Genomic DNA, 26467 nt, shown 5'->3' on the forward strand with positions numbered 1-26467 from the left:
AGCCTTGTCCATGGCTTACCTAGTGGCTGCATTCAGTACGCAAGATAGTTATAGGTTGGATAACGAGCACTTACCATTTTCAAACACAATCGCTGTCCGGTAGACGGTACCTAGAAGCGAAATACCGGCCTGGACATGCCCGAAACTGGATAAGAGAGATAAACGGAAGACGAAGAGGCAGCACGAGGTCGGACAGCACTTATCAGGGGGCAGCTCCAGACTCACCCCGCCTCCTCTGTCTTTTGCCAAGTCCTGTCAGCGAGTCGACCTATGCATCCAAGACAATGGAGCTCGTAATGGACGGCAAGCACCAACTCAAAAGGCTCGGATACCTGGAAAATCAAATCTACGATTGGCCGCGCTAGGGCGGAAGAAGTTCTGGCCCCGGTTGTAGGACAGAGGGAGGTGTCTTGAAAGGGCGGCTGATACCTCGAACATATTGCAGACATTCAGATTGACTTTGGGGAGCACAGACTTACTGACTGCTCGCCGCAGGAGCCGGAAGTACCGCCATTTCTCCTGCATACGGCAGGAGCTGTCTCCCTCTCTCTGTATTCCTCTCTGCCACCGTCGGAATTAAGCGAGAGCTCAACTAAAGGTCAGTCAGTCATAGAGAATGCCTCGGACAAGGGGCGCCTTTGATTGGCTGCCTGCTCGTGATTCCGGGGGCTAGGCTGGTCTGGGCTTCTGAACACGAAAGGTGCCAGCTGATTCGTAGCCAGTAGAAATCATCATGGCAAGAATAGAGTTCACGTTCTTGGGAAGTAACAGAGACATGCTGATCATGGAAAGATTGAAGAGTTAGCATCTTGCATGGTGGCTGGGAAATAAAGTCATAAACCTTTTGCTCCTGTGGCCGAGTTTAAATTTGGAATGACCGCAGAGGGCCGCAATAGTCGGCCTAGCAACATGACGTCACAGCTTGATCACAAAACACTCTTGAAATCTGACATTTCCGCCCTATACCTGCAAATCAGGGTGTGTGCACAACAGGAGAATGATCTGTACAAAAGCACAGCAGACAGTATCGGGAGATTGGGCGGGTAGAATACTTGATGTTTGGCAAGGCTGAAGGCTTTTCCACTATACCGGATTGGGCATGTTTGTCGCGTAGCCCCGCCAGTCACGTGCCTGCGCTTCGTGAGCTTGTCGTCCACTGTTTATTTACATCTTCGGCTTGGCAACTGAACAACGGCGACAACGGCTCCATCATTCTCACTGCGCTTTCGCTTTGGGTCTATTCCGTATTGTCCGGCTGCGCAGCCGCAGCTTGCACTCTCAGGCGCTGTCTTCAAGGCACTTCTGACTTCTCCCACACGCGCTGTCGCTCGTTACCTTGCTCTATACTTGTTTACTGTTTCCAATCACATTTTGACTTGCTTCCTCACTACGACTCTCGATCAGCCAAAAGCCAGATGCTGCACCTACCTCGATCAATGCGACGTGAACCACCGTGACATTAAAACTGAGTGTGCAGCTCAGTCAGAATGGCCGTCCCTCAACTACCTACGAAGTTTCCTTGCTGGTGTCGCGCGGTGTATTCATGGGGCGGTGAAACAGACAGAGACCTCGGGTTCATCGAAGGTGACTTGATAGAATGTCTCAACGCGGGAGACGGGTCCTGGTGGATGGGGAGACTACTCAGAGACAGGAGAATGATGGGCCTGTTTCCCTCAAACTTCGTCGTTGTGCTCGAGGAAGATTTCGTCCCCATGCGCCGATCCGCCAGTCCCCTACCTGATCTTCACAAGAGCAACAGTGGAAGCAAGAAGACGCCACAGGAAAAGAAGGAGAAGGCAAAATCAAGACGCCCTTTTAGTGGTTATAAGAGCGCGACATCTCCTGCAGTCAGTAGCACAGCTCTACCTCAACAAGCCGCGCCTGTCTCTGCACCAGCACCACAACCCTATGACACACGGAATCCTCCCTCGACGGTCTTGTGGCAGCAGAGGCCACCGTCCAGAGCTCCTGCAAGATCACCATCTCCTCTACCACATCATGAAATCGGTTCTTCTCCCCCGCCGCCTCCTCCACCCCACCGGATTATTGGGGGCAGAGCCGCATCACCTGCACCACAAGCCTTCGACATGAATGATCGATATCAGTCATTCTCTCGTACTCCTTCCCCAGCACCTCCCTCAATCAACGGACATACTCCCCCAACGATCCGGAGCGCCATGGACGATGTCATGTCTTCTCTTGAGGATATGACGTTAGTAAGACAGGATTCAATCCAACAAGAGAAGCATTTCAATCCCTGGTCTCCAGAAGCCTTTGACGACTTCCGTCGACCCGAGTCTCGTCCGGGTCCTCGTCCACTTACCAGTCTAGGGCTGGGCGCTGGAGGCAGCACTTTCTCCGAAGCACGCATCAATTATAGCAGTCGCCATAACAGCCCAGATCGATACCAGGATGGTCCTCCTCGGTTGGAGAACTATGTACAGAGGATGGAAAGTCGATTACGCCGTATGCAACAGGCTCGAGAAGGGCAGGATTTTGATGCTACGGGCAGTGACCCTCCAGAACCACCACCTAAGAATTCGCCGTGGGCTGGCTCATCAAGTGCCGGTCGTCGACTGTCAAAGCGAAGGAAATCTGCCGTCGATCTCGGTGATGGAGCTCTCTCAAGAGCCCTGACACAAAAAACCAATGTGACGAACAACAGTAGCTCCAGCAGCGGAGCGCAAAGTTCTGCAAGCACAGGAACCAACTTTTCGCACCAAACAGCAATGACTGCCCAAAGCATTATGAGCGGATATTCTGCTGGTGCATTTAGCGCTACAAGTGCAGGCAGCCTCGCGAGGAAGAGGATGGGCAGTCTTCGGGAGCGTGTGGCAAGACCAATGACAAGTACCGGCACCAGGGATGAGAATTGGGGCCAAATGGAAGCACGACCGAAGACACCAAACACCGCAGCATCCTTCCACTCAAACCATGACTCCAGGCAAGGGGCGAAGTCGGCAATTGGCTGGGATGACGCAAATCGAGGTGCAAATGGTGGACTAGGGGGTTTTACGACTCCCAAAGCCAAAAAGCAGGGCTTCTTCAAGAAACTGATCGACAGTGCAAAGACCGGTGCTGCGAGCGCCCGGAGTACCATCTCCTCCAGTCAAGCAGGAAGCAATTCTGGGTCGCCCACAAAACTGACGGGCATCGCCGGCGGCACCGCTTTCAATGCACCGATAACCGCTCATCAGTCAAATAGCGCTTTCGGAAGGGATGCTGCAAGAGAGATGGGATTGACCAGCGGAGCCTCTGGTTCGTACATTCTCACTCGACGCGACGTCAATCGATCAAATACACCTGGACCATCAGAACGACAAGAACGGGCTGATCGGTGCCAAATGCTGGATCAACCTGTTATTTGCCCTGTAGAAGAACTGTACGAGAACCTTCAGGGAGACGAAGACGCCGACAGACGACCTGTTTATGCGCCGTTCCAGCTCAGCAATCCAAGTTTCAGTCAAGTGGACAAGGCCGCTCGTTTCATCACGAGCATTCCTAGCAGCATAACGGCGGCAGGCCTCGCTACGGGTTTCATATGCCGTCCATATCGAAGTGGCGTGCAAAGACTACGAGCGATATTCATTTGGTGCGCCGAGAGGATCAGCTGGAAAGAAGACCAATTTGACGGCTACGATTTCAATCAACCAGTCGATACCAGAAAAGTCATTCAAACCAAACGAGGAAGCAGTCAAGAGGTTGCAGAGGTCGTGCTTGAAATGTGCATTGCCATTGGCATTCACGCGGAAGTCGTGCATGGGTACCTGAAAACACCCGGTGAAGAACTCGACTTGGACGCCATTTCTCGTCCAAACCATTTTTGGAACGCTGTGCTCGTTGACGGAGAGTGGAGAATGATAGACGCCAGCCTTGCCAGCCCAACCAACCCAAAAAGAGCATTATATTCGAGTGTCAGCTCCAGTATCGCGGAAGCTTGGTATTTCCTAACACGGCCGAGCGAACTGTGCTGGACACATGTCCCCGTCGAAGATGGCCAACAACATATGATCCCCAGCATCAGTCCTGACGTGCTTTTAGCGCTGCCTGGAACGTGCCCGCCGTTCTTCAGGCAGGGGCTGTCAATGCATGCCTATGACACCAGCATCATTAGACTTGACGGCCTAGAAATGTGCACATTTAGCATCAATGTCCCTGCCGACGTTGAAATAGTCGCAGAGGTGGAAGCCAGGAGGTACCTCTGCGATCAGGACGGCGATGTTTACGAGGACGCTGACAATCTGACGAAAAAAAGAGCTCTTGCACAACCAAGCTGGTACAGAACAGTGCCTAACACAGATGTCGCCCAGAAACGCTATGTCATCAAGGCAATTCTCCCAGGGGATGAAGGCGTAGCATATGTCAAAGTGTATGCTGGGAAGAAGGGTTTGATGCTTTCTTCGAGGGATATCGTCCACCCTTTAGCTCTCGCGGTACCTCTGTACCACTCAGGCGAGAACCCGGCTTATGAGTTCGTCATGCGACATCCTACGCCGCACGCCACGCGGCAAGATCTCTACGTTGTGCAACCGCAATGCTACCGCCTTGGGGCCGGAGAAACATATGTCTTTTGCGTTCGTCAACACGCCGCGTCTGTAGCATCTACACCTGCCAACGAACAGAACGGCTTTGACCTCCGGCCTGTTAGTCCCAACCCACTCGCACGCCCCACCAGCGCAATGAGCATGACTAGCAGCACCACCGGCTCCAATCCCAGCGAATACAACAACAGTGCGGCTGGCGTCAAAATCAAGGACAAGCCCGCAAAGCTGGCGATCCAGTCTCCTGGTGGGAAAATCATCAGGTTGAACCGGAAGCATGAGGGGATTCCGCAGCCCGCAAGTCTGAAGGAGGTGGATGGCGAGGTGCTGGGAAGCTTTTGGGAAACTGCGGTCAAGGTTCAAGAAAGGGGTATCTGGAGGGGCCTGGTCCTGGCCGATCGGAGCGCCAGGTGGTGTGTTTGGGGAGAGTGGGAGTGCGTCTGATGGTGGACGTCGCGAGATTTTCCATGTCTCTGGAGAGTTGGTTAATGTCGGTACGCAAGAGGGAGTCAATTTGGCATAGGCCGCCGGGACACGGACATGGATTTGGGATTTGGAACATTTGGGGGAGCCTGCCTTTTGGAGACAAAAGTTCCGGACTATTTGTGTGTTGGGCAGCTGGCTAGGATACGCAGGAAGCTGAGCGAGTTGTGGTTTATCGTGCCAGCTTTCTACAGACAAGGATTTCCTGGCGCCATGACTTTGCTTTCTGCATTGATGCTTGACGACACGTTAGAATGTTCGTCATACACGTCTTGTACAAGTACAATTTCGAGTTCTCTTGGAACTGATGATCGGTTGATACGATGCGCCTGTCGAACCTCGCCTATGCTTTCGAAAGTCATTCTCTTTTCTGTCCCTGATCTTAGAATAACTCTATTCTCCGGCCGTAACTGCCTATCGCTAGAGAAAAGGTAGGAGATCTAGGAGTTCACTGGCATCCAATGCGCACTCCATCCTGCTTGACCACCGATAGCCGAAGCCTCGCTTGCCAATTGCTTCGGATATGGTCAAGTCATCCTCACCCTATTCACAATGCGCTGCGAAGCCTTTGAGCCGTCCAAACCGTGATGCAGCCCGACACTTCCATGTCCAGATTGAATGGCTCTGAGGCTGCTCTCAAGGTCATTGATGCTTGCCGGTTTTTCTCCGCTGCTAAAAAGAACACGAAAGCCTCAAGAGTGGGGTAAGTTGACAGTGGACCATCCTCCGAAGGTATAGATAACTTGAGTAGCCGAGGCCGAGAGCCTTTGATAGAGGACTTTTATACCTGTGCCAAACATCTACTTGATCATAGACGACAGGTCAACTCCCTCGGGCAGGTCGCAGTAAAGCTGGAAGCCAAAGCAGCAGCGACCGACTATGGCCAACACGAATCCAAATGAATTCAACCCCTCGGGCCACTTCGATAAACTCTCGTCCAGTTATGACGATCTGATTGGCCTCATGACAGGCGACATTGGACGCTACACTCTACAGGCACTGATCGAACCACCAAACTCGGATATGGTGATCCATGACAACGCCTGTGGCACAGGTCTGGTCACGGAATACCTCCAGCAGGTTTCATCGACTACGGGAACATACCCAAAGATGATCTACGCGACAGACTTTGTGCCCTCTGTGACCAGAATCATGCAGCAGAAAGCCGCGCGACAACAGTGGAGGAACATTGACATCTCGGTCATGGACAGCCAGGAACTCACATTCCCAGACGCGCTCTTTGACCTGAGCATCACCAATTTCGGGATCTTCTTTCTCCCCGACCCGCAGAGAGGGGCGGATCAGATATACCGCACACTGAAACCCGGAGGCCTCGCGGTGGTCACTGCATGGAAGGAGAGGAGGATGATGGACACGATTGTCGTGGCGCAAAAGACCATCAGGCCGGATCTGAAGACCCTGTACAGTCCCTGGGCGGAGCTCTGGTCCAAGGAAGAAACGCTGCGGAATGTCCTCGTCAACGCGGGGTTCAAGGCCGAGAATATCAAGATCGTGGAGAAAAGGACGGATTCGTTGGCCGAACCATTCCTTCGAGATCCGGAGATGGTCGCGAGGTCGTACCCTGCGGCTGTGGAGGGGTGGAGTGAGCAGGACAAGGCCAAGTTGGGACAGGAGATTTTGAGGCTTGCTCGCGAGAGGGATCCCGAAGGCGGAGGCGTTGGTGGCATCTACTCCGTGGCGTATATCGCGATAGCGACAAAGTAGGTGTTGATGAGTTGGCCGAATCCTGGCGTACTACAAGTCTTATAGTATTTCCTTTCATTTCGTAGTACGCTCTGGGAAAGAGTTAAGAGGCATTCTTGCGAGCAAAATGCCATGACAAGACTGTATCCCTAGGGGCGATTTGGCTACTTGTCTTGTACATATACGCCCGCTGTGGTTGTCTACCTCTCAAGCCATTTGAGGGCATATCTGTTAGGAACAAGGCTATTTGGTAAATAAAGACGCGCAGACTCAAAATAATAGTGATTTCAGGCGTAGAATAATGCAGCTTGGGGATCCTTCCATCGAAAAGGAGAGAGGAGTGGGAAACATGTCATCCCTTTCTAATGTCTGCCGTCAGATTCTCCATAGATAGATCTACCCGGCACCCATCGGGTAAGACACGCGGACGTTCTCTGCAGAAAGATAATGCGGAGTGTGTGACTTACTGCAAGAATACCTCAGTATTTGACATTCTTACCATACCGCACGGATCAGGCCTCAGCTGCTAGTAGTAGTCTGCCTATCTGTGATGACCATGGTGCTCTTGCAATTCCTCCGACAGGCCTTAATGCGTGGTGCCCAGCCTCCCGAGGTCTGTTATCGCGCCGATCGAGTCTATCTTTGTGGCCAGTCAGGTTCTCAAAGTTTCTTTTTTCTTGGGAGCAACGTGCGGGGTGGCCTCATGCCATCCATATCTGCGAGTCAAGAGAGTTCAGGATGACAGCATGGTTCATATAAGGGCCGTCTCCTTCGCTGGAACACTCGAAAGTATATCAAAACGCTACCTCACAACAAATCCAGTCCATAGATTGCGCTGTTTACATTCGACAGGCATCCTTCCTTGATCAAACCCAACAAAATGTCGTCCAAGCCTGTCATCGTCCTGGTGCCTGGCGCTTGGCATGTCCCCGAGGCCTACCATCTCGTAGTTGGTGAGCTGGAGGCGGCCGGCTACGAGACCAGGGGTGTCAAATTCGCCTCCGTCGGCTCGCCCGAGCCGCTCAAGGACATTCAACCAGACGTGGAGGCCATTCAACAAGTGATGAGACCTTTGATCGAAGACCAGGGAAAAGACGTCTTGCTCGTCGTCCACTCGTATGGGGGAGTGGTAGGAAACGAAGCCGTGAAGGACTTGGACAAGGCCTCGCGTGCAAAGCAGGGCAAAAAGGGAGGAGTATCGCACATCTACTTTTGCTGTGCATTCGCCCTTCCCGAGGGTGTGTCCTTGATGGACGCTCTGAACCAGACGCCTTTACCGTGGTTCCAAATCAATGACTCAGAAGACATTGTTACACCCGCCACGCCAATTGACACCTTCTACAACGACGTGGACGGTCCAGAGAAGTACGTGGCGATGCTGAAGCCGCATAGTTATCGCACCTTCTTTTCAAAGATGACGAACCCTGGCTGGAAGTATATACCGAGTACATATCTGCTGTGTGAGAAAGATGAGGCGATCCCACTTCATGCGCAGAAAGGCATGGTCGAGGGAGCTCAAAAGGCCGGGGCACAGATGAAGGTTGAAAGTATGGACGTCAGTCATTCCCCGTTCCTGAGTATGCCACAGGAGCTAGCGAGGTCGATTAGGCGGGCGGCGGGTGAGTCAGTGTAACGGAGAAAGACTGCAAGAACTATCTCCAACGGGGGAATAGAAGGAGAAGATGTTCTGGAATTGACAGCTTTATGCCTCGATATAATTAGTGATTAGGATCCTTGTGAAAGCAAGCTACCGCCAGATATTATGCCCTCCCACAACCGCCTCAGGGCAGGGCGGACGAGGCTGGATGCTCCGCCGTACTACCCCGGATCTGGCCTCTTTTCCGATTGGCTGTCGATGGCTGCAAGGGCGCAGACGAAAAAAAGATTCCGACTTCCTCCCCGAGATTTTCTCATGCGCAACAAACACATCCTGCGCCGAGAATACAAAATCTAATCCAGCACGGTAATACCTTTTGCCTTCCTACATGTAACCCTTGACCGTCCCATATTCGACTGGAGCTAGTATAACGCTCGGGGTTCGCCTTATCGAAGACCATGCCTCTACCTTAGGTCTCACTTCCTGCCCTCTCCCCCGCCATGAGTCAAAGTAACCCTCCTCCCAAACCCTCCTCTCTAGACCACGGCAACAGTGTCTCTTCTCCCGCACCTTTGCACCCTAAACCTCGCTCTGCTGTACCCTCATACCTCTTGAATGGTTCTTCCCCTCTGCAACGTTCCCAGACCACGACAACTCGAGCTCAGGAACGAGAGAACCTCGCATCTTCCATTAAAGCTACGTACGGCCGACGGAAAACCATAGACTTCACGGCCGAGGGTCAAACGGCCTCTCAGGCCACCATGCCGAGCGGCACATCATGGCTGGGCCTAGAAAATACGCAAAAGGACAACGACTCGAAACGTCCTACACCGCTGCACACCCCAGCGCGAGATGAGCGAGATGAAGCACCGCCCACCCCTCCTGCCTCCACGGTGTCGCGTCCCGCAAGCCCATATACACAGCATCCGCCTATTGACTTTGACGGCCTTTCCTGGCCGTGTATTGGCACTCGCGAACGCCTCGAACAGACCCCCGAACAAGCACAAGTCCGCCTCGACAAACTCGCCGGAGCGGTCAGGACAATTTTTGAATGTATAGGCGAAGACCCGGACCGCGAGGGACTGCGAGATACCCCAGAGAGATACGCCAAGGCGCTGATGTACTTCACCAAGGGCTACGAGGAGAACGTGCGCGATTTGGTCAACGGGGCCGTGTTTCATGAAGACCACGACGAATTGGTTATCGTCAAGGACATTGAAGTGTTCAGCTTATGTGAACATCATATGGTGCCATTTATCGGGAAGATGCATATTGGGTATATTCCCAACCGGCGCGTGCTTGGGTTATCCAAGTTGGCCAGGTTGGCCGAGATGTTCTCACGCAGATTGCAAGTTCAAGAGCGGTTGACGAAACAGGTTGCACTGGCGATTGCCGAAGTTCTGAAACCACAGGGCGTCGCGGTCGTGATGGAGAGCAGCCATCTTTGCATGGTGATGAGAGGCGTGCAGAAGACGAGCAGCTCGACGACGACGAGTTGCATGCTAGGCGCCATGCGGAGCAGCGCCAAAACAAGAGAAGAGTTCTTGAGCTTGTTGAACAGGAAATGATGATCCCTGCGTGTATAGATCAACGAGGCTTTCAGCTCTAGGTTTGCGTCATGAAAAGAGATATGTCTGGGGAATGAGGCGCTTCTGGTGAAACTTCAACAAAAAGGAATGGCGTAACCTCAACTCAACGGCGGTTAACTTGCTATTAATACCAAAGGCGAACAGTACTTCGCACTGGTAGGTGGATATTTGGGAGCCTTGTTAGCTAATAAATATGGATATGTATGGGCTCTGATGCAGCTGCTATGCCACTTCGCATCCTGTCCCCTCAAAGCACAAGGCAATTGGATACCCTTCAGGTTTCGTTCCCTGCTAGGACCCTAGAAAAGCTCAGGGAGAGACTCGCAACGCCAGTACCTGTCGTGATATATTTCCTCAGGCGCTGCACGTGACGCATCTTGGCACAGCTTTGCTCACGGGCATGACTTCAGATATTGTCCCTCATGAATTGTGGCCCGTCTAATAAATGAATTAGACCAGATCCCCGAAACTCCCTGGCATCAGCAGAGTTGACAACGACCCTGCTAGGCTTGCGATAGCCTCTGATCCGAGTACGGTCGAGCCGCATCATTAGCGCAATCAAGTCTGGTAAGGCCGTCATTTCAGGGCGGACGGAAAGCGTTCCGGATTCTCTGGTAGCCAGCTAATGTTACTAGATTTTGCAAGTGAGGCAGTCCTGACAGCCTTGATTCCTCAAGCCAACCTCGTGACTCATCTTCCGTACCATTTTGCTTCCACTTATACAGACACACTTCTCGTTCAAATCGGGGTTCGGGGCAGAGCGGATAGGTATCGCTGTCGAAAATGGGCAAGCTTGTCACAGTAGCAACTTGCTCTCTCAACCAGTAAGTCCGTACCTCGAGCCCGACCAGGACAACCTCTGACACATTCCAGGTGGTCACTTGATTTCGATGGCAATGCAGAGCGCATAATTACTAGCATCCAGCAGGCCAAAGCAGCGGGGGCTCGACTCAGAGTCGGTCCTGAGCTGGAGGTTTGTGGATATGGAGTACGTGGTCCCGGCATGATGCCCGTGTATTGTCCAAGTCTCTATATTTTCAACTCTGTCTATTCCGAAACGACTGGTCGTGCTAACTAGTCATCAGTGTGCGGACCACTAGTAAGCCTTATGACCTACGATCTCCTCAGTTGCCGCTAACCATAGCAGCTTGGAGGGCGACCTCTTTCTTCATTGCTGGGAATCGCTGGCGACCATCATCACCCACCCAGACGTCAGCGACTGTATTCTCGACATCGGCATGCCCGTGCGCCACAATTCAGTCCGCTACAACTGCAGAGTCATTGTCTTGAACAAGAAGATCCTTCTCATCCGTCCCAAGATGGCCATGTGCGAGGAAGGCAACTACTTTGAGTCTCGATGGTTCACTCCTTGGACACGGCGACGAGAAGTTGAAGACTACCCGCTCGAAGATGCAATCAGCAGCGTCACCGGCCAGCGGACAGTATGTCAAAGCCTGTGTTCATGACCGCCGCTCTAGAGCTCTGATCGATCTAACGATGATAGGCACCATTCGGAGATGGAGTCCTCCAGACCATCGATACTCTGGTCGGTGCAGAGACGTGCGAAGAGCTATTCACTCCAAATGCTCCTCATATTCACATGGGATTGAATGGCGGTATGTCGACTTGAGAGCTGTTCTGTTAATGCTAGGCTCTTGTCCTCTTCTCCTATCTCTCGCTGTTTGGCCTTTCGTCGCTAATGAGTCATCAGTTGAGATCTTTGTTAATTCCAGTGGCTCGCATTATGAACTGCGAAAGCTCCAAACCCGTGTCTCTCTGTGAGTCCTCGACCATGTCCAAGTTTGTGTGGAATCTGGATGCTTGACGTCCCGAACCTTGAGCTAGACGAGCTGAGCGACGAGGCTGACTTCGTGGCTGTAGCATTCGAGAGGCTACAAGACAGAACGGTGGAATATACGTGGTACGTGATCCTGAAAACCTCCTCAAATGATGCCCTTCTTCTCCCTGTTCTGTGTTTGAATACTTCCAGTGCTAATGCCCAATAGTACTCCAATCAACGAGGCTGCTCCGGAGACAGACTGTACTAGTATGTCCCGACCGAAAGCTGTCCCAATGATGTCTCATCATTGTCTTTGCCTGCCACCTGTTCTGACATAAACTTTCGTGCTAACAAATGAGAAGTGATGGGTGCGCCATGATCTTTGTGAACGGCAGACTTCTAGCTCAAGGAAGCCAGTTCAGCTTGAACGACGTCGAGACTATCACTGCAAACGTCGATCTCGAGGACGGTACGTGATGCTGGAAAGGACTCCGTCCACCACTGAGCTTTACCGCCTTTCTCAAACCACACCTGTACCAGTGGTTGGTTCTAACCAGTTGGTAGTGCGATCATTCCGCGTTTCTCATTCGCGAAATCTCCAGGGTGCCCAGGCTGCGCCATACCCCCGAATACCTGTCGACATCCGCTTGATGCACCCGGGCTTTGAGCAGACCGGAAAATTAATCGCCCTCTCTCCAGATATCTCAATTCGCTATCATTCTGCCGCCGAGGAAATTCAATTGTAAGTGGTCTTCCATATCCCTGGAAACGTTCATGTGCACATCTCGAGGGAAGCAAGAGGACCAGCACTGCTTGGTTCAGCCTCCATCCCCAAATTCGCCGATCTATCCAGGATCTAGGATCTGCTCTCCCAACAATCTTTCTATTTGACCTATCCAATCAAAGTGGTCTATTGCTAACGGACCTTTCCCCATGACCAGTGCTCCTGCTCTTTGGCTCTGGGACTACCTTAGGCGCTCCAGAACTGCGGGCTATTTTTTGCCCCTATCTGGTGGTATCGACTCAGCATCAACGGCTGTGCTTGTGTTTTCAATGTGCCGGCTACTTTATGATGCTGTCACATCTGATCAAACCCTGGCCCACACCAAGGAGCTTGTTCTGAACGATCTTCGTCGAGTCTGCGCACAGGCGGATGACTGGACCCCGTCCAGCCCACAAGAGATCTGTGGTCACATTTTCCACTCCACTTACATGGGCTCGAAGTACGTGAACACTGTCCGACAATGCAAAAGCATAAGACCTCACTTTTTCTTCATGCGCTCCAACATTCAGTGCTAATAGACAGCAGGAACAGTAGCAAGGAGACTAGGTCCAGAGCGGCAGCACTTGCGAAAGCGATCGGATCTTATCACGTCGACCTCAACATTGACGGCGTTGTTTCGGCCCTGACCACTCTCTTCACCACCGTCACCGGATTCACACCGAGTTTTACTTCCGAAAATAAGTCCGAAGGGCTTGCCTTACAGTACGTCTGCCTCAATAACAGCCTGTTCCGTCCCAAGAGCTTTCGTCTCTCTCTCTGCGTTTCCATATATCGGCTAACGAGTACCAGAAACATCCAAGCGCGTATACGTGTAAGTTATCTCAATCCGAAGCGCTGAAAGTGTTTGATCAAGCTTTTGGACTTGCATGAACGACCAATGAGCTAACGAAGTGGCAATTTACAGATGGTTATAGCTTACTTTTTGTACGTATTCCCAGAGCGAAGCTCCTCGGAGACTGGGAGATTGTCCTCTTCCTGTTGCAATTGGGTACAGCTTTGGCTAACGTTCATTAGTGCCCAACTCTTGCCAAGTGTCAGAAAGCGCAAAGGAGGCGGCGGTCTTCTGGTTCTGGGCTCTGCCAACGTCGACGGTACTTAGATCTACTCTCTACCAACTCAACGCTTTTACTGATCAGATCAGAGCAACTCCGTGGCTACCTGACAAAGTACGATGCGAGCAGCGCCGACATAAACCCGATCGGCGGTATATCCAAGGTCGACCTTCGAATGTTTCTGGCTCACGCCCGAGACAATCTCGACCTGCCACTTTTACAGGGCTTCCTCGACGCTACGCCAACCGCCGAGCTCATCCCGACGACTAACGCCGATGCCCACACCCAGTCTGACGAGGAAGAAATGGGCATGACTTACGCCGAACTCAGCGTGCTGGGTCGGCTGCGCAAGGTTGGACGTCTCGGCCCATGGGGCGTCTTCGAGAAGGTAGAAATACTTCAATATCCCCTCTTCGTGAGCCACAATAACGTTTCCATGTCCAGCTCCTCCCTATCTGGACATCCGCGCCACCAGACCCAGAGACGATAGCAACAGAAGCTCGCGGCGCGCACTCGGATCCACAGTACGTACACAGCGTGGCACACGGTGCGAGCATGACGCCGCGCGCCGTGTACGAGAAAGTGCGGAAATTCTTTTGTGAGTATCCTCTCTACCGGCGTGGTCTCTCGTGACTGACATGGAATAAAAAAAGATTATTATGCAATCAACAGACACAAACAAACCACCCTGACGCCCGGACTGCACATGGAACAGTAAGTAATAGTCGTGGGACAACCGTCCGTATTAACCATTGCTCAGGTATTCGCCGGACGACCATCGGTACGATATGCGGCCGTTCTTATACCCCAGCTTCACGGCGCAGTACCGCAAGATGGAGAACGCAGTCAAGGTACTCGAGGATAACGCGAAGAAGACGGGTGGAGAGAGCAATGGCACATGAGCGATTACAGTGCACCAGTGTGTAGCTGCATCTAGGATTATGTTGGATATTTGCTAGTGTAGACGTCCACCCCTCTCCATGACTGCGAGAAGAAACAGATAGAAATCAACATTTCCCCTTAGTGGTTCTGTGACGAAATGTCCTGTCCAGATTGATGCCAAGGATTCCGCCAGCTCGGAGAGTCCGATACCGGCCACGGCGATAGATCTCGCTGGCTGGCTGGCTGGGCGGGGCTTGTCACGTGTGAGGGGTTAAGATCTCCCTGTTCGGCCGCCTCGCCGCGTCTCAATGGGGCGGCATCCATGTCCCGAATCCCGAGGCAGACAAATCAATCAATCAATGACCATTTGCGAGATTCACAAAGATTGAGATCATGTAATCGAGGGGTTGATTGCTTGCTTGCTGCTGCTGCTGCTCCTTGCTGGGGTTTCTCGGTGGGTGTTTTATTTCTCTCTATCTTTGGGATTGGCTTTATCATTCCCCATCCAGCACCTAGGTACTTACAGTAGTAACCTGCTCGTTTGGGGGCGCCGTCATCTACCTTTCCCCCCTCTCATTTCCCCATTTCTCATCTTTTCCCGCATTTGTCATAGAAAATCTGTATTTTGTTTCCTCCTGAACACCCAAGTCCTGTTTGTTTTCGTGTGTTTCGATCCAAGGTTGCGGTGTTTGCTTTTATATGCTCAGAACCTGCTCCTCCTCTTTATGCATCACACGCCATCATCATCATAGACTTGGATTCCGTTGCGTTGGGCAGCATAATAGACGATCGTTGGCTCATTCGGGCGTCCGCGCTCCGCACATTGTCACCGAACTGAACACCATGGCCGCCATCCCTCACCCGGATTTACCGCGTCCGGCGCATCTGGACAAGGACTCTCCGCTCGGGCGCAAGTTCGGGAAGGAGGTGACGAATTACTTTGGAGGTGAGCTGCCTGCTTTGGACAACCTGCCGGGGGGTGATCCAGGGTTTCCTTGGGGGGTGGCGATTGGAGCAGAGGGGACTGACACATTTTGGTTTTCAGGCTCGCCCATCAATCGAGTCTCGTTCCTGCGCGATGACTACACCTTCCTCGCCGGGGCGTTCGCGCACCCGTCAGCGCGGTTCCTCGTCTACAAGACCCTCTCCCCGCTGATAAAGACGCCGACCGAGATCCACTTCGCGACCCACGACGAGGTCAAGACGCTCCTCCCCAACAATCCGTTCGAGCGGACGGAAAAAGAGATCGTGGATGACTTTGACTCGAGCGTAGACATCCCGCAATTGGTCTTTTTGGGCTTGGATGAGAATGTCACCGATGGCTTCTCGTACAAGGTTTTCACGGGTGCGCCGCACTGGGCGTTGGACATCACGCCCAAGAGGACCTATGAGAAGGAGGCCAAGGAGTTGATCGACTCGTTGCTGGAACAAGGGCTGAAATTTAGTGAGGGCATGCGGGCTATGAACTTCCCGGCTGACATTGGTGAGTTTTCTCTTTTCCTTGCAGAAAGGCATTTGGTCTACGAAGGGTAATGCTGACTCTCCGGGTGAACAAAGCCGCCCAGTACGCGCAGGGCCGCCACTACCTCGACTGGAACTACCGCAACACCTTCTGCGGCACGTGCGGCCATAGAACCCTCTCGGTCCACGGGGGAGCCAAGCGAGTCTGTCCGCCAAAAGACAAGGCGGAAAATCCCCAGGAGCGAGAACCGTGCTCGACCCGGACCACCCTCTCGAATCTCACATTCCCCCGCACCGATCCCACCATCATCGTCGCGGTGCTCAGTCACGACAGCAAACGACTCCTGCTGGGCCGACAAAAGCGCTGGCCGCCTCACTGGTTCTCCACGCTAGCGGGCTTCATTGAACCGGCCGAAAGCGTCGAGGACGCCGTGCGACGCGAGGTCTGGGAAGAGTCTGGCGTCGTCCTGTCGCGGGTCCTCGTGCATTCCACGCAACCCTGGCCGTATCCGGCGAACCTGATGATCGGCGCCATCGCGCAGGCGGCATCCCCAGAGGACGAGGAGATCAAGCTGGAGTACGACCCCGAACTCGAGGTCGCCAAGTGGTTCACCCTGGAAGAGATCCAGGAGGCGCTGCAGAACGGGACGAGCGGGCTGGGAGACCCGGCGCCCGAGGGGTACAAGGAGGGAAATCTGAGGTTGCCGCCTCCCACGGCCATTGCGAATCAGTTGATCTCGGCGGTGGTCAGGGGTGGGTTTTTGGAGGGTGTTACGCCGATCACGAAGCTGTAGAGCGAGAGATCTGTTGGTTGTGCCTGCATGTGATGATCATTTGGAGTGATCACTTGTTGATAAGGTATGGTTTGTGCTGCAGCCCCTGTTCTGTTCGCCGGGATGGATATAGACGAATTCAGTCCGTAGATCCCCTCTGCCCACATAGAAAAGAAACGATAGTACATGGGAGAACTGATTTTCGCTTCAATCTGCTTCGGTGAGCTGTCCCCTTTCAACCCTGCTTCTTAATCCCCACGACGACAAAATTCCGCGGACTCTGCTTGTAGTCGAAGACGACGTCGACCCAGCAATCCTCAACGATGTCGGCTTGCTCGCACAGAAACAGCCAGCGGTCCGCAACAATAATACTCTCGACGACACCCGCGCTGAAGGCCATCAGGCTCCAGATGACGGCTAGTTGTTTCTTGGCGTACAGGAATTGTCGTTCGTACGCGTCGATGACTTCGTCCGTGATCTTGTCCTGCGTCAGGCGGGCGACTGCGGCACCCTCGATGGGGTCGGCGCAGAGCTTGGTCAGTGCGCCGTGCACGTAGGCGCGGAAGTTGGCGAAGCAGGCTTTGCGCAGGGAACCGATGATCAGGGGCGTGCCGTTGCCACTGCTGCCGCCCACGACCTGTTCGCCCTCCTTCGCTAGGCTCGCGTCGGGAGAGGCAGACTGCTTGACCACGCCTAAATCGAGCAAAATGCGCTGCAATAGCGCGCGGTAAAAGTGTCTCCGAAAGAATGCCTCGCTGTCCTCGGGCCCCCAGTTATATGGGGCTTGCACGGCCATCATGCGCGCCGTGATGTTGAGCCTCACCCCGCGCCCGCCGTCGGCAAGTTGAAAGTCCTCCAAAGCGCGCGACAAGGGAAATCCGTGCGGGTCGTACGCCGACCCCGTCGCCTCCAGCCGCGGGTGGTTCGGCCGCAGCCGCGGCAGCTTGTAGCTCGCAGGGCCCAGCCGTTCTGTTACTAGGTTGTAGCAGCACCCGATGATGGCGACGGCGCAGACGCTGCGGTTTAGTGTGAGAGAGCGCAAAGCGTGGTGAGATAGGTTGCCGCATGAGTGCAGCGATACAACCATCGTCTTGGCCCTGGCCCTGTTCTTGTTTTTGTATCCGCTGACTGGTCTGTTTGTTGTTGGTGCTGTTGTCGGAGGGCCTGCGATGTTCTCCGGTTGTTGTTGATATCCTCCTTCTTCTTTCTGACTTGCGTCCATCGGGTAGAGAATATTCTCCAGATATCCGTCCTGGACGTCATGCTCGATGTACGTCATGGACCCCCTGTCGGGATCGAAGTCGTTATTATCCAGAATCTTTGCCGCAGCGAACATCTCCGGCACCGGCACCGGCACCGGCACTGACGAGTGGTCCGCCGTGTCCGGCTCTTCTGAGGACGACGGTGGAGGAGTGGGCATGCCGTTGCCGTCCTTGCCGCGCCCCTCCATCTGCCGCTTCCATTCCTTCTTGTTGCGCATAATCTTCTCCTTCTGCGCCAGCTTCACATGCACATCCATCGTTCTCGCGCCGGCGATGTTGTGATGTTTCCGCTCAATGGCCACCACGTGCTTGTTGTAGGGCGGCGACGCCAGCGTCCGACCCAGGTAATTCTGCCCGGACCCGAAGTCGATGACCGAGAGTGGTTCGTCGAGTCGCTGGGAGATGTCCTCTGAGAGCTTGTCCACGTATGCCGCGAAGTTTGTGACCTCGTGGACCTTCTTGGTCTTCATGCCCACCGAGAGCTGTCTTGGCATGTCTGTCACGTCGTCCGAGACGGGCGTGAAGTCCCGACGAAGGCAGTGTTTACGGATTGTCTGTACATAGTCCAGCAGGCTTGCCGGAGGAGAGGAAGGGCTGGAGTTGGAGGCTGTGAATGTCGAGATCGGGGAATAATAGTCTTTTAAATTGTTTCGGAGAAGCAGATCGAGCACATCGTCAATGTCCACCGTGTCAAACCAGTCACGCCATTCCTGAGGCAGGACCGTCGTGTAAAGGTCCGGTTCTCGCGTCAGGAAGTCAAGAATGTGGACTCCACCACAGAGATTCCGAAAGAGATCAGAGGTCGTGGCGAAGGTCAGTGCCGACTGGATGTATTCATCTTCTGATGTCCACACCGGGTCAAGGGGTAGCCGGAGCCCTCGTCCCTGTTCTAGAAGACCACCTGTCATGATAGCAGCTTCATGGTATCTTGATGACTTGAGTCGGCGACGCAGCGTTCGGTAGACGGTTGCTCGACCTCGAGCAAGGAAATGGTCACTTCCTAGTGAAGCCGTTGTTGCTTCGAGCCAGAAAAAAATGAAAGTACTCTAATGCCAAGGCGCTAACACATAAAGCCGATGAATAACAAAGACCAAAAAAGGGGCCGCAGCCTCATAACTGGACCTACAATAGAAGCATTGTCACACATCCATAGATGTTATTGGATTCAGCTACAGTCGAATGCATTCGGGACTATGTTAATTCGACTATGTTCCTTTCGTCAATAGCTATTACCTCATTTGAAGCCCTGTACATCTGTTCGTCTCCTTTTGCTCGTGGGTATCATTGCTTACACAATATTGGAGAGGAAGGTATCAATCCAGGCCAATCCACTCGGCCTCATTATCTCCGGAATTGACCATCTTTCCATTCGAGTGATGACCATATCGATCCAAACTCTCCGACGGCAGCTTATTGCTGCCTTTTGGCTGTTGGCACAAGAATTCAATCTCAAAAACGTTTCGCTCACTGAGACTGCGCACTGTTTTTCCCACGCCGTCGACTCCGCGGAGGATCGAGCGGAGTTCAGCAGCAAATTCGCCATGCCTCTCCTTGATGTATCGACCATGAACACTCAATATCTCACCCAACCAACGAAGTGCAAACTCCAAATGAGGGTTGTTTTCCATCTGCTGGGCAACGAGCATCAACAATTTCCCGAGATACACTCTCGGCAGTTCACGGACAAGCAGCGGAATAGACCCGTATGGTACTGACTCATAGGCCTGTCGGAGCAAAGGCTTGTCATTCAGTCTGAATGCCATGATGAGGGCCTTGAGATACTCGGGCTCATCTTGTGCCAGGATAGCTCGAACATTCTGCGGAGTAACATCGATGTCGAGATCAAATGGATCGAAATCTTCCATTCCCGCGTTGTCAAGGCTGTAAATCAAAAGACCTTCAGTACTGGCTGCACAGAAACTTCTCCCAGTTGGTGCAAACTCGACGTCAGCGACCCTGATTTCTGGACGAATGGTTCTCGCTGTGGCGTCTTTACCACGTTTCACGCCCGGGAGGCTACGGTCGATGCGGTCTTCGAGGTCGCTGGCCTCGCCTTCTGTGTCCAGCATGTCTTTGGGCAGGCCGTTGGACATAATAGCCGCCGAGTTCAAGAACTCCTGAGTTCCATCCAGACTCAGGTTGATGGAAATGGTAAACTTCTTGATTAACGTCAGCGTGCTAACCGAGTATAAGCAGATGTATTTGCTATTGCCAGCTGCAAGCAGGCAGCTACCGTCCGCAGAATATACGATCGAATTGAAGGATTTGGTTCCGGGGGTTGAAGCTGCTGTACGTCGGGAAGTCAACGTCCGACCTCCACTGACATCTCGACGACCGTCAAAGCCAGATTCTTGTATCGAAGTGTTCAGATTCCAAAAGGTAAGCTGCCCATCAAGGGTAGAGGCTGCAATTTGTGCAGAGTCAGGCCGAACTGCAATACAAAGCAGGTCGGACATGAGCTGTAACGTCTCCGACGCTTGTGATCGGTCAAAGACAGACCATACTCGAATGGTGTGATCCCAGGATCCAGAGACGAGGTGTCGGCCGTCAGGAGTAAAGGCTAGTGTAGATATCGGTCCCTCGTGGCCTGCCAGCTGGTCGAGAAGAGCTCCGGTCTGGACTGACCATAGATAAATGTCGAAAGAATCGTGGGAAGCGGCGCAGACGACCTCCGCAGAAGGGTCGATGGCTAAACAGGAGAATGAGAGCCTTTGCGGAGCGGTAAAAGTCCTAAAATTTCGATACCTCAACATATCCCAGGCTCGGACTGATCCATCCAGAGACGAAGTAAAGAGAATGTTGCCTCTTTTAGAGTATGCAGAGGCGGTGACAGCAGAGTTATGTTCCGAAAAAGTGGCAATGTGAAAGCCAGACGAGACGTCCCAGACCTTGATCAGCCCGTCATCGGCACCAGTAATGATGCGGCTAGAGTCCGGAGAATACGTCAAAGTCGTCATGGTGTCAAGATGGGAAGACTGCTTGAGGATGTTTGACTCCGAAGCATACTCCCACACAAGTAGTTGACCGGTTTTGGACGAGCCAAACGCTAGCCACTCACCCGTGCTGTTGATGGTCACCGCTGAAATGGGCGAGGAGGCCATTGACAGGCTGTGGATGTTGGAGAAAGAGGGGGTCTCATACAAGGAAAACAGGCCGTTGTCGAAGCAGACGGTGAGTAGATTGGTCGAGGGATGGTACGAAGCGCATTTCAACTTTGCGTTCTGCATGAAATAGTCCCTCTGTACAATGCGCCACCTCTCATCAAGGGGTTCTATCGACTCGTCGTTTTCGGCTTGTTGGCTGACTGAATACTCCCAGCGGAAGAGAGCGCCGTCTTCGCTTACTGTGAAGATAGATTCCTGGTCGGCGGAGAACCAAACACCCTTGACTTGCTGCCTATGACCTGAGAGGACAGTCGGCTCGAACCCTTCCTCTGGGTCCAGACTCCATATCCGGGCGGTAAGGTCCTTGGATGCGCTGAGGAAGAACCTTGAGTCGCCTGACCAGTGCAAGTGCCTGACGTCGTCAAAGTGACCTCCATATTCGCGATGCAAAATGAATGGAGCGAACTCGAGGTCTCCATCTGCATTCCCGCCTGGCGTAGAGGGTGTCCGCCATGCCTGAATCTTCCTGCCGAGTCCCACAACAAAATGACGACCGTCTGGGGCGAATGCCAATGACGTTACCGGCGACTTGAAGGAGAAATGATAGATAGCCACTCTTCGGGGGAAAATAGAGAGTATTGCCCGGCCATCCTCATCAATAGTGAGGAGGAGACTCCCATCTGGCGAAAGGTCGAGGTGGGTGATGTTCTTTCGGTGGGCAAAGGGGAAGGTGTAACTTGTGTTTCTGTGAAGTAGTACGTTAGAGTCGAACCCGTGGTGATTCCAAGGAGAATTCTCACTTTGTCAGATTAAAGACTGTCACACGATTGCCGACTGGCGAGAGGAGAGAGTTGCCGTCCGGGGTGAAGACGAGATTGCCTTGACGATACACAGTACCCAAGAGGTTTGAAAACTGCGACAGTGTATTAGAGAGATAGCATCGACGACGGTGTCTTGCATACATACCTTGAATTCCGTCTTCATTGTCTCATGGCCGTGCAATCCAGATCGGCGCATGTGGGCATGATTCCCAGTGTCCAAACTGCGGCTTCAAAAAAAAGTTATCGGAGAAAATGATTGATTTTCTCCGGAACTAGTATGTTTGGGGTTAAGCGCACGCCGTATTCTGGGGCAAGCCTGCGCTGTCCTGCTAGTGAAAATTGGCGTTTCAGGGGCGCGACGGTCCCTACACTTTCTGGAGGATCAATCGAGGGAAACCCCTAACCACAAACCACCTTGTCATTTCCAGACTGCACTTCTTCATCCTTCACCTCTTGATCGTTTCTTCAGTCGGGCTCTCGTGGTCAACGTCTCTCGTTCTTGATCTCTCTTTTTGATTGTCTTTGTTCAGAACCTGCGACCAAGATGGCGCCAGCAGCAGCCGAGTCCGCATCGCCCATTGGCATTGCTAATTTGCCCAACCAGCGACACAAGATTGTCGCAAAGAGAGGCGCCGCTTTCACCATCATGGTAAGACTGGATGTCTTCTCAGGTCTGTCGGGTAAATGCTAATTGTTGTCATTCAGGTTGCCGGCGAGTCAGGCTTGGGCAAAACGACCTTCATCAACACCCTCTTCTCCACCACCATCAAGAACTACCAAGATCACAAGAGGCGACACGCGAAGCAAGTTGATAAGACAGTCGAGATCGAAATCACAAAGGCTGAGCTGGAAGAGAAGTTCTTCAAAGGTACACTCCAAATAAAAGGCGCATTCATTCATGGCCACTTGCCTGACATCCTGCTAGTTCGTCTCACTGTCATTGATACTCCTGGTTTCGGCGACTATGTCAACAATCGTGACTCCTGGATGCCTATTATCGAATTCCTCGATGACCAGCATGAATCCTATATGTTGCAAGAGCAACAGCCAAAGCGACAAGACAAGATCGATCTCCGTGTCCATGCCTGCCTCTACTTCATCCGACCCACCGGCCATACCTTGAAACCTCTCGACATTGAGGTCATGAAGCGGCTATGCACACGTGTCAACTTGATTCCGGTTGTCGCAAAGGCTGATACCCTTTCCCCGGCTGATCTGGCCCGCTTCAAGCACCGTATTCGAGCTGTCATTGAAGCACAAGGCATCAAGATTTACCAACCCCCCATTGAAGATGACGACGAGGCTGCTGCTCAACATGCTCGTGCTCTGATGGCAGCTATGCCATTCGCCGTCATCGGCAGTGAGAAGGATGTCAAGACCTCTGATGCTCGGATCGTCAAAGGCCGACAATACGCTTGGGGTGTGGCTGAGGTTGAGAATGAAGAGCACTGTGACTTCAAGAAACTCCGATCGATCCTCATCCGAACCCACATGCTCGACCTCATCCACACTACTGAAGAGAACCACTATGAAGCCTACCGTGCGCAGCAGATGGAGACACGGAAGTTCGGCGAGGCTAGGCCCAGAAAACTGGACAACCCCAAGTTCAAGGAAGAGGAAGAAGCACTCAGAAAGAGATTCACCGAGCAGGTCAAGGTGGAAGAACAGAGATTCAGAGCATGGGAGCAGAAGTTGATTGGCGAAAGAGACCGCCTGAACAAGGACCTGGAGGCGACTCATGCTGCAATCAAACAGTTAGAGCAGGAACTGGAACAGATGCAAGGCAGCGCCGTGAGGAGCCATGGCCGTCGCTAGGAGGGTGCAAGACCAGAGATCAAGCAAGCTTGACAGGGTGGTTGGCTAAGATGGGCCAGAAGCAAGAGTTCTGGCAATTCTTCGCTTCGGGTGCTGTGCTCCGGGGTTGTGGGTGTGCTCAAAGCGTGGAGCTATTTCTGAGGTTAGCATTGCTACGAAAATACCTTTCTAATGTCAGATCTTCCTTTTGCTGTGGAGCTCGTCTATTTCTATCGACAATGGTATTGCCGCCTCGTGGTTCTTTGAGTCTATCCATGTGTCTCGCGCAGCCACAAATTCTACACGGCAGCATCCTTCAACTGCTGTGTAATATGCCCGTTGGCCCCTCTTCCGCCCATCGGGTCATGTTTCGTAGTATTCACCTCTTTCTCCTGTGTCTTGCCCTCTGTCCGCCGTGAATCTTCCTCTGCGACCGCCCTGTCAACGTCAGCGAAGCCTTCGTCAATCTCGACATCATCGTCCTCGTTAATACCCATCCAAGCATGCATCTTATCTCGTTTAAACGCTTCAAAATCCCACTCTTGGGGTTCTAACGTTGTTTCGCCTTCAAGCCAGACATATGTTTGTGCTTCGACCTCTTCGAGGACTTCGGGGTCTTTGTCTTGTTCTGGGGCAGCTTGATCCAGTTCGACGTCTTTCAAGACTTGTACCTTCACCACATCCCTCTTGTACTGGCTGCCTTCGAAAATGTCCAACCGGTAGATATCACCCTGCGTCAGGCCGGTCACTAGGCTACCCCGCACCTTCGAGCCGGAGTGTGGTATTATGGCGGGGTAATCTGCGTGTCTGACCCTGTGTCGACGATAGTTTTGCAGCATGGCGGGGCGGACAGTGATCAGGTCTTTCTGCCACGGCTCGGGAGTGTGGGTTCCGTGGATGACGCGGTGGAGGACGCAAGGGGCCATGAGGGTTCCTTTTTGTACCTCAGTCAGAAGATGGACCACCACTCAAGGGAAGATGACATACCATAGAAAAAGGCCGTGTATTCGCCCATCTTTCCGCGAGTTGGTGATTCTTTGTCAAGTCGCCCACGACGGGGCTTCAGCGAGCAGGCGAGGAGCGGGGCAGGGTATTTGTAGTACGAAGAGATTGAGGGACAGTTTAAGGGACAGATCAACTGAATTGTGACTCTTGTGCTTTCAATACAGTGTCGAGGATCCTGTCCTGTTTGCTTGTCACTCCGGAGTCGTGCTGTTCTTTGTCTATCACCTTCTGAATGTCAATGGCGCGCAACAAGGCTGCCCGCCCGCGCAGATAACAAACAATATTTTTCTAATCGGGCAGGTGCGCCGAAATCCGCGCTCAGAAAGTCCTCGCCCGAAAGGGAACAACGCTCCTCCGTAACGACCCCGTTCCTTCGTGGGTGTCAACAGCGTCTATCAGCGAAACAACGACTGCAACCTCTCAGCCAAATATTGTTTGTACTTCTGCTCGAATCTGGTCGTCCATCATCATTATGGCTGTTTCACTGAAAAGTAGTCTGTCTGTATGAGTAACGAATCACTGATGCTGCAGGAGAGGCAGTCCGCAATCGAGCACGCGACCATGCCCTGAAGCCTCAAAGCTTGATATCTTGGTACTTGGCGTCCGCCTTGTCGCTGGCCCTCCTCCCCTTCCAAAGCGGCCACGAGAACTCGAACGGAACGAAGAACACCCTCCAGCTTGAGCGCATCGATTTTGTGCCCTTATGAAGCATGCATGTCTCAGCCGCCACGACGCTGTATGATGGCTCATATTGTTTTTGCGGACGTGACTACAAGCAAACGATATGATCATTGTGGCGGTATCGAATCGCTGTACAGACCTGCAGTGGCTTCTGGCCATAGCTCTTCCGGAAAGTCCTCTTGGAATAAACATTCGACGCGGCCGGGGAGCTGAGGCTGAAGTTCTTCGTGTCCTTTCGCGGTAAGCGAATCTTGTCCCAAAGCTTCTTCTGTGTTTCAACTTCTCAGAAAAATGCTCCTGAGCGTAGCATTCACGACGGTTGGTCGATGGCATCCTTTATCTATCCTGCGATATAAGACTACATACTGGTTTTGGCCTCGATCGTTGTGACGACACGATTGTGCTGATGATCACACCGACATATCAGGGCTTCTGGCTTCTTTAGACCAAGATCACTGTGAGCTCGGATCCGTACTGCTGCATCCTCTGATATATCTCTCTTCCAGACGGTGGGACAGATTGCTTGTCAAAAAGTGCGACTCAAGGAATTTCAAGCGAGGCCATTACACTGGGCGGGAAGTGCTGGATTCATAGCCACAGTACTGACTTATATCATCCCAAATTGCTCTACCCACTCCCTTGCAATCAAGTCCGTCCTCTTCCCCGGCTCTAGTACATCCAACATAGAGAAGGTGCCTTGAGAGGGCGATAAACAACAGGAGAAGCTAATATGCAAGGGAGATTCGTCTACCTATGGCACATTTCTAGGTAAATCGTGGCACAATGTGGTGATTTGTTCATTCTGGACTCTGCCCACCGACAAATCACTTGCTTTGGTATTCAAAATAACAGCAAGCCGATCACTAATGGCGCCGGGTGAGGATGACGTGTAGCGGATCAATCGGTAGGTACAATTGATACAAGATGTGCACGATGAGGGGGTTCAGCCTTGTGCTCCAACATCTACTGTCATCCACCTTGGCATCTGGGCTTCGTGCTGGCTTCACGCTGAGTGCCCGAGCTTGCTCGTCAGCCTTGTCAGATTGGCTGACACTTTTCCATACCTAGGTACTTCCCCAGATCCCATCCTCAAAATTCCTGGAGGAAGCTGAAGGATTTTGTCACCACTCGTACCTTAGCGTATCTACCTCATC

The 26467-nt window shown here is 52.7% G+C and overlaps 10 protein-coding genes across 10 annotated transcripts; 7 read left to right on the plus strand and 3 right to left on the minus strand.

Moving 5' to 3' along the window:
• Positions 1-1487: 1487 nt before the first annotated feature.
• Z520_05866 (uncharacterized protein) lies at positions 1488-4985 on the plus strand (the record flags this gene model as incomplete). Its single annotated transcript, XM_016776369.1, has 1 exon — positions 1488-4985. One exon carries the CDS (start codon positions 1488-1490, stop codon positions 4983-4985), a length of 3498 nt encoding a protein of 1165 aa, XP_016632688.1.
• Positions 4986-5903: 918 nt separating this feature from the next.
• Z520_05867 (uncharacterized protein) lies at positions 5904-6749 on the plus strand (the record flags this gene model as incomplete). Its single annotated transcript, XM_016776370.1, has 1 exon — positions 5904-6749. One exon carries the CDS (start codon positions 5904-5906, stop codon positions 6747-6749), a length of 846 nt encoding a protein of 281 aa, XP_016632689.1.
• An 859-nt stretch (positions 6750-7608) lies between these two features.
• Z520_05868 (uncharacterized protein) lies at positions 7609-8361 on the plus strand (the record flags this gene model as incomplete). Its single annotated transcript, XM_016776371.1, has 1 exon — positions 7609-8361. One exon carries the CDS (start codon positions 7609-7611, stop codon positions 8359-8361), a length of 753 nt encoding a protein of 250 aa, XP_016632690.1.
• A 464-nt stretch (positions 8362-8825) lies between these two features.
• Positions 8826-9893, plus strand: Z520_05869 (uncharacterized protein; the record flags this gene model as incomplete). Its single annotated transcript, XM_016776372.1, has 1 exon — positions 8826-9893. The coding sequence occupies one exon, from the start codon at positions 8826-8828 to the stop codon at positions 9891-9893; it is 1068 nt and encodes a 355-aa protein (XP_016632691.1).
• An 804-nt stretch (positions 9894-10697) lies between these two features.
• Positions 10698-14432, plus strand: Z520_05870 (uncharacterized protein; the record flags this gene model as incomplete). The annotated part of the gene is made up of 18 exons (XM_016776373.1): positions 10698-10738; positions 10788-10902; positions 11000-11013; positions 11062-11356; positions 11419-11530; positions 11626-11692; positions 11796-11835; positions 11921-11961; positions 12057-12163; positions 12259-12436; positions 12636-12917; positions 13004-13180; positions 13268-13289; positions 13473-13569; positions 13620-13918; positions 14056-14128; positions 14184-14244; positions 14291-14432. 18 exons carry the CDS (start codon positions 10698-10700, stop codon positions 14430-14432), a joined length of 2163 nt encoding a protein of 720 aa, XP_016632692.1.
• Positions 14433-15255: 823 nt separating this feature from the next.
• Positions 15256-16667, plus strand: Z520_05871 (uncharacterized protein; the record flags this gene model as incomplete). The annotated part of the gene is made up of 3 exons (XM_016776374.1): positions 15256-15358; positions 15458-15895; positions 15970-16667. 3 exons carry the CDS (start codon positions 15256-15258, stop codon positions 16665-16667), a joined length of 1239 nt encoding a protein of 412 aa, XP_016632693.1.
• A 214-nt stretch (positions 16668-16881) lies between these two features.
• Positions 16882-18816, minus strand: Z520_05872 (uncharacterized protein; the record flags this gene model as incomplete). The annotated part of the gene is made up of 1 exon (XM_016776375.1): positions 16882-18816. The coding sequence occupies one exon, from the start codon at positions 18814-18816 to the stop codon at positions 16882-16884; it is 1935 nt and encodes a 644-aa protein (XP_016632694.1).
• A 405-nt stretch (positions 18817-19221) lies between these two features.
• Z520_05873 (uncharacterized protein) lies at positions 19222-21996 on the minus strand (the record flags this gene model as incomplete). The annotated part of the gene is made up of 3 exons (XM_016776376.1): positions 19222-21757; positions 21813-21925; positions 21979-21996. 3 exons carry the CDS (start codon positions 21994-21996, stop codon positions 19222-19224), a joined length of 2667 nt encoding a protein of 888 aa, XP_016632695.1.
• Positions 21997-22377: 381 nt separating this feature from the next.
• Positions 22378-23648, plus strand: Z520_05874 (uncharacterized protein; the record flags this gene model as incomplete). The annotated part of the gene is made up of 3 exons (XM_016776377.1): positions 22378-22482; positions 22539-22701; positions 22759-23648. The coding sequence occupies 3 exons, from the start codon at positions 22378-22380 to the stop codon at positions 23646-23648; spliced, it is 1158 nt and encodes a 385-aa protein (XP_016632696.1).
• Positions 23649-23926: 278 nt separating this feature from the next.
• Positions 23927-24642, minus strand: Z520_05875 (uncharacterized protein; the record flags this gene model as incomplete). Its single annotated transcript, XM_016776378.1, has 2 exons — positions 23927-24561; positions 24615-24642. 2 exons carry the CDS (start codon positions 24640-24642, stop codon positions 23927-23929), a joined length of 663 nt encoding a protein of 220 aa, XP_016632697.1.
• Between the last annotated feature and the right edge of the window lie 1825 nt (positions 24643-26467).

The sequence above is a fragment of the Fonsecaea multimorphosa genome, assembly GCF_000836435.1.
Source record: "Fonsecaea multimorphosa CBS 102226 unplaced genomic scaffold supercont1.10, whole genome shotgun sequence".
NCBI lineage: Eukaryota > Fungi > Ascomycota > Eurotiomycetes > Chaetothyriales > Herpotrichiellaceae > Fonsecaea > Fonsecaea multimorphosa.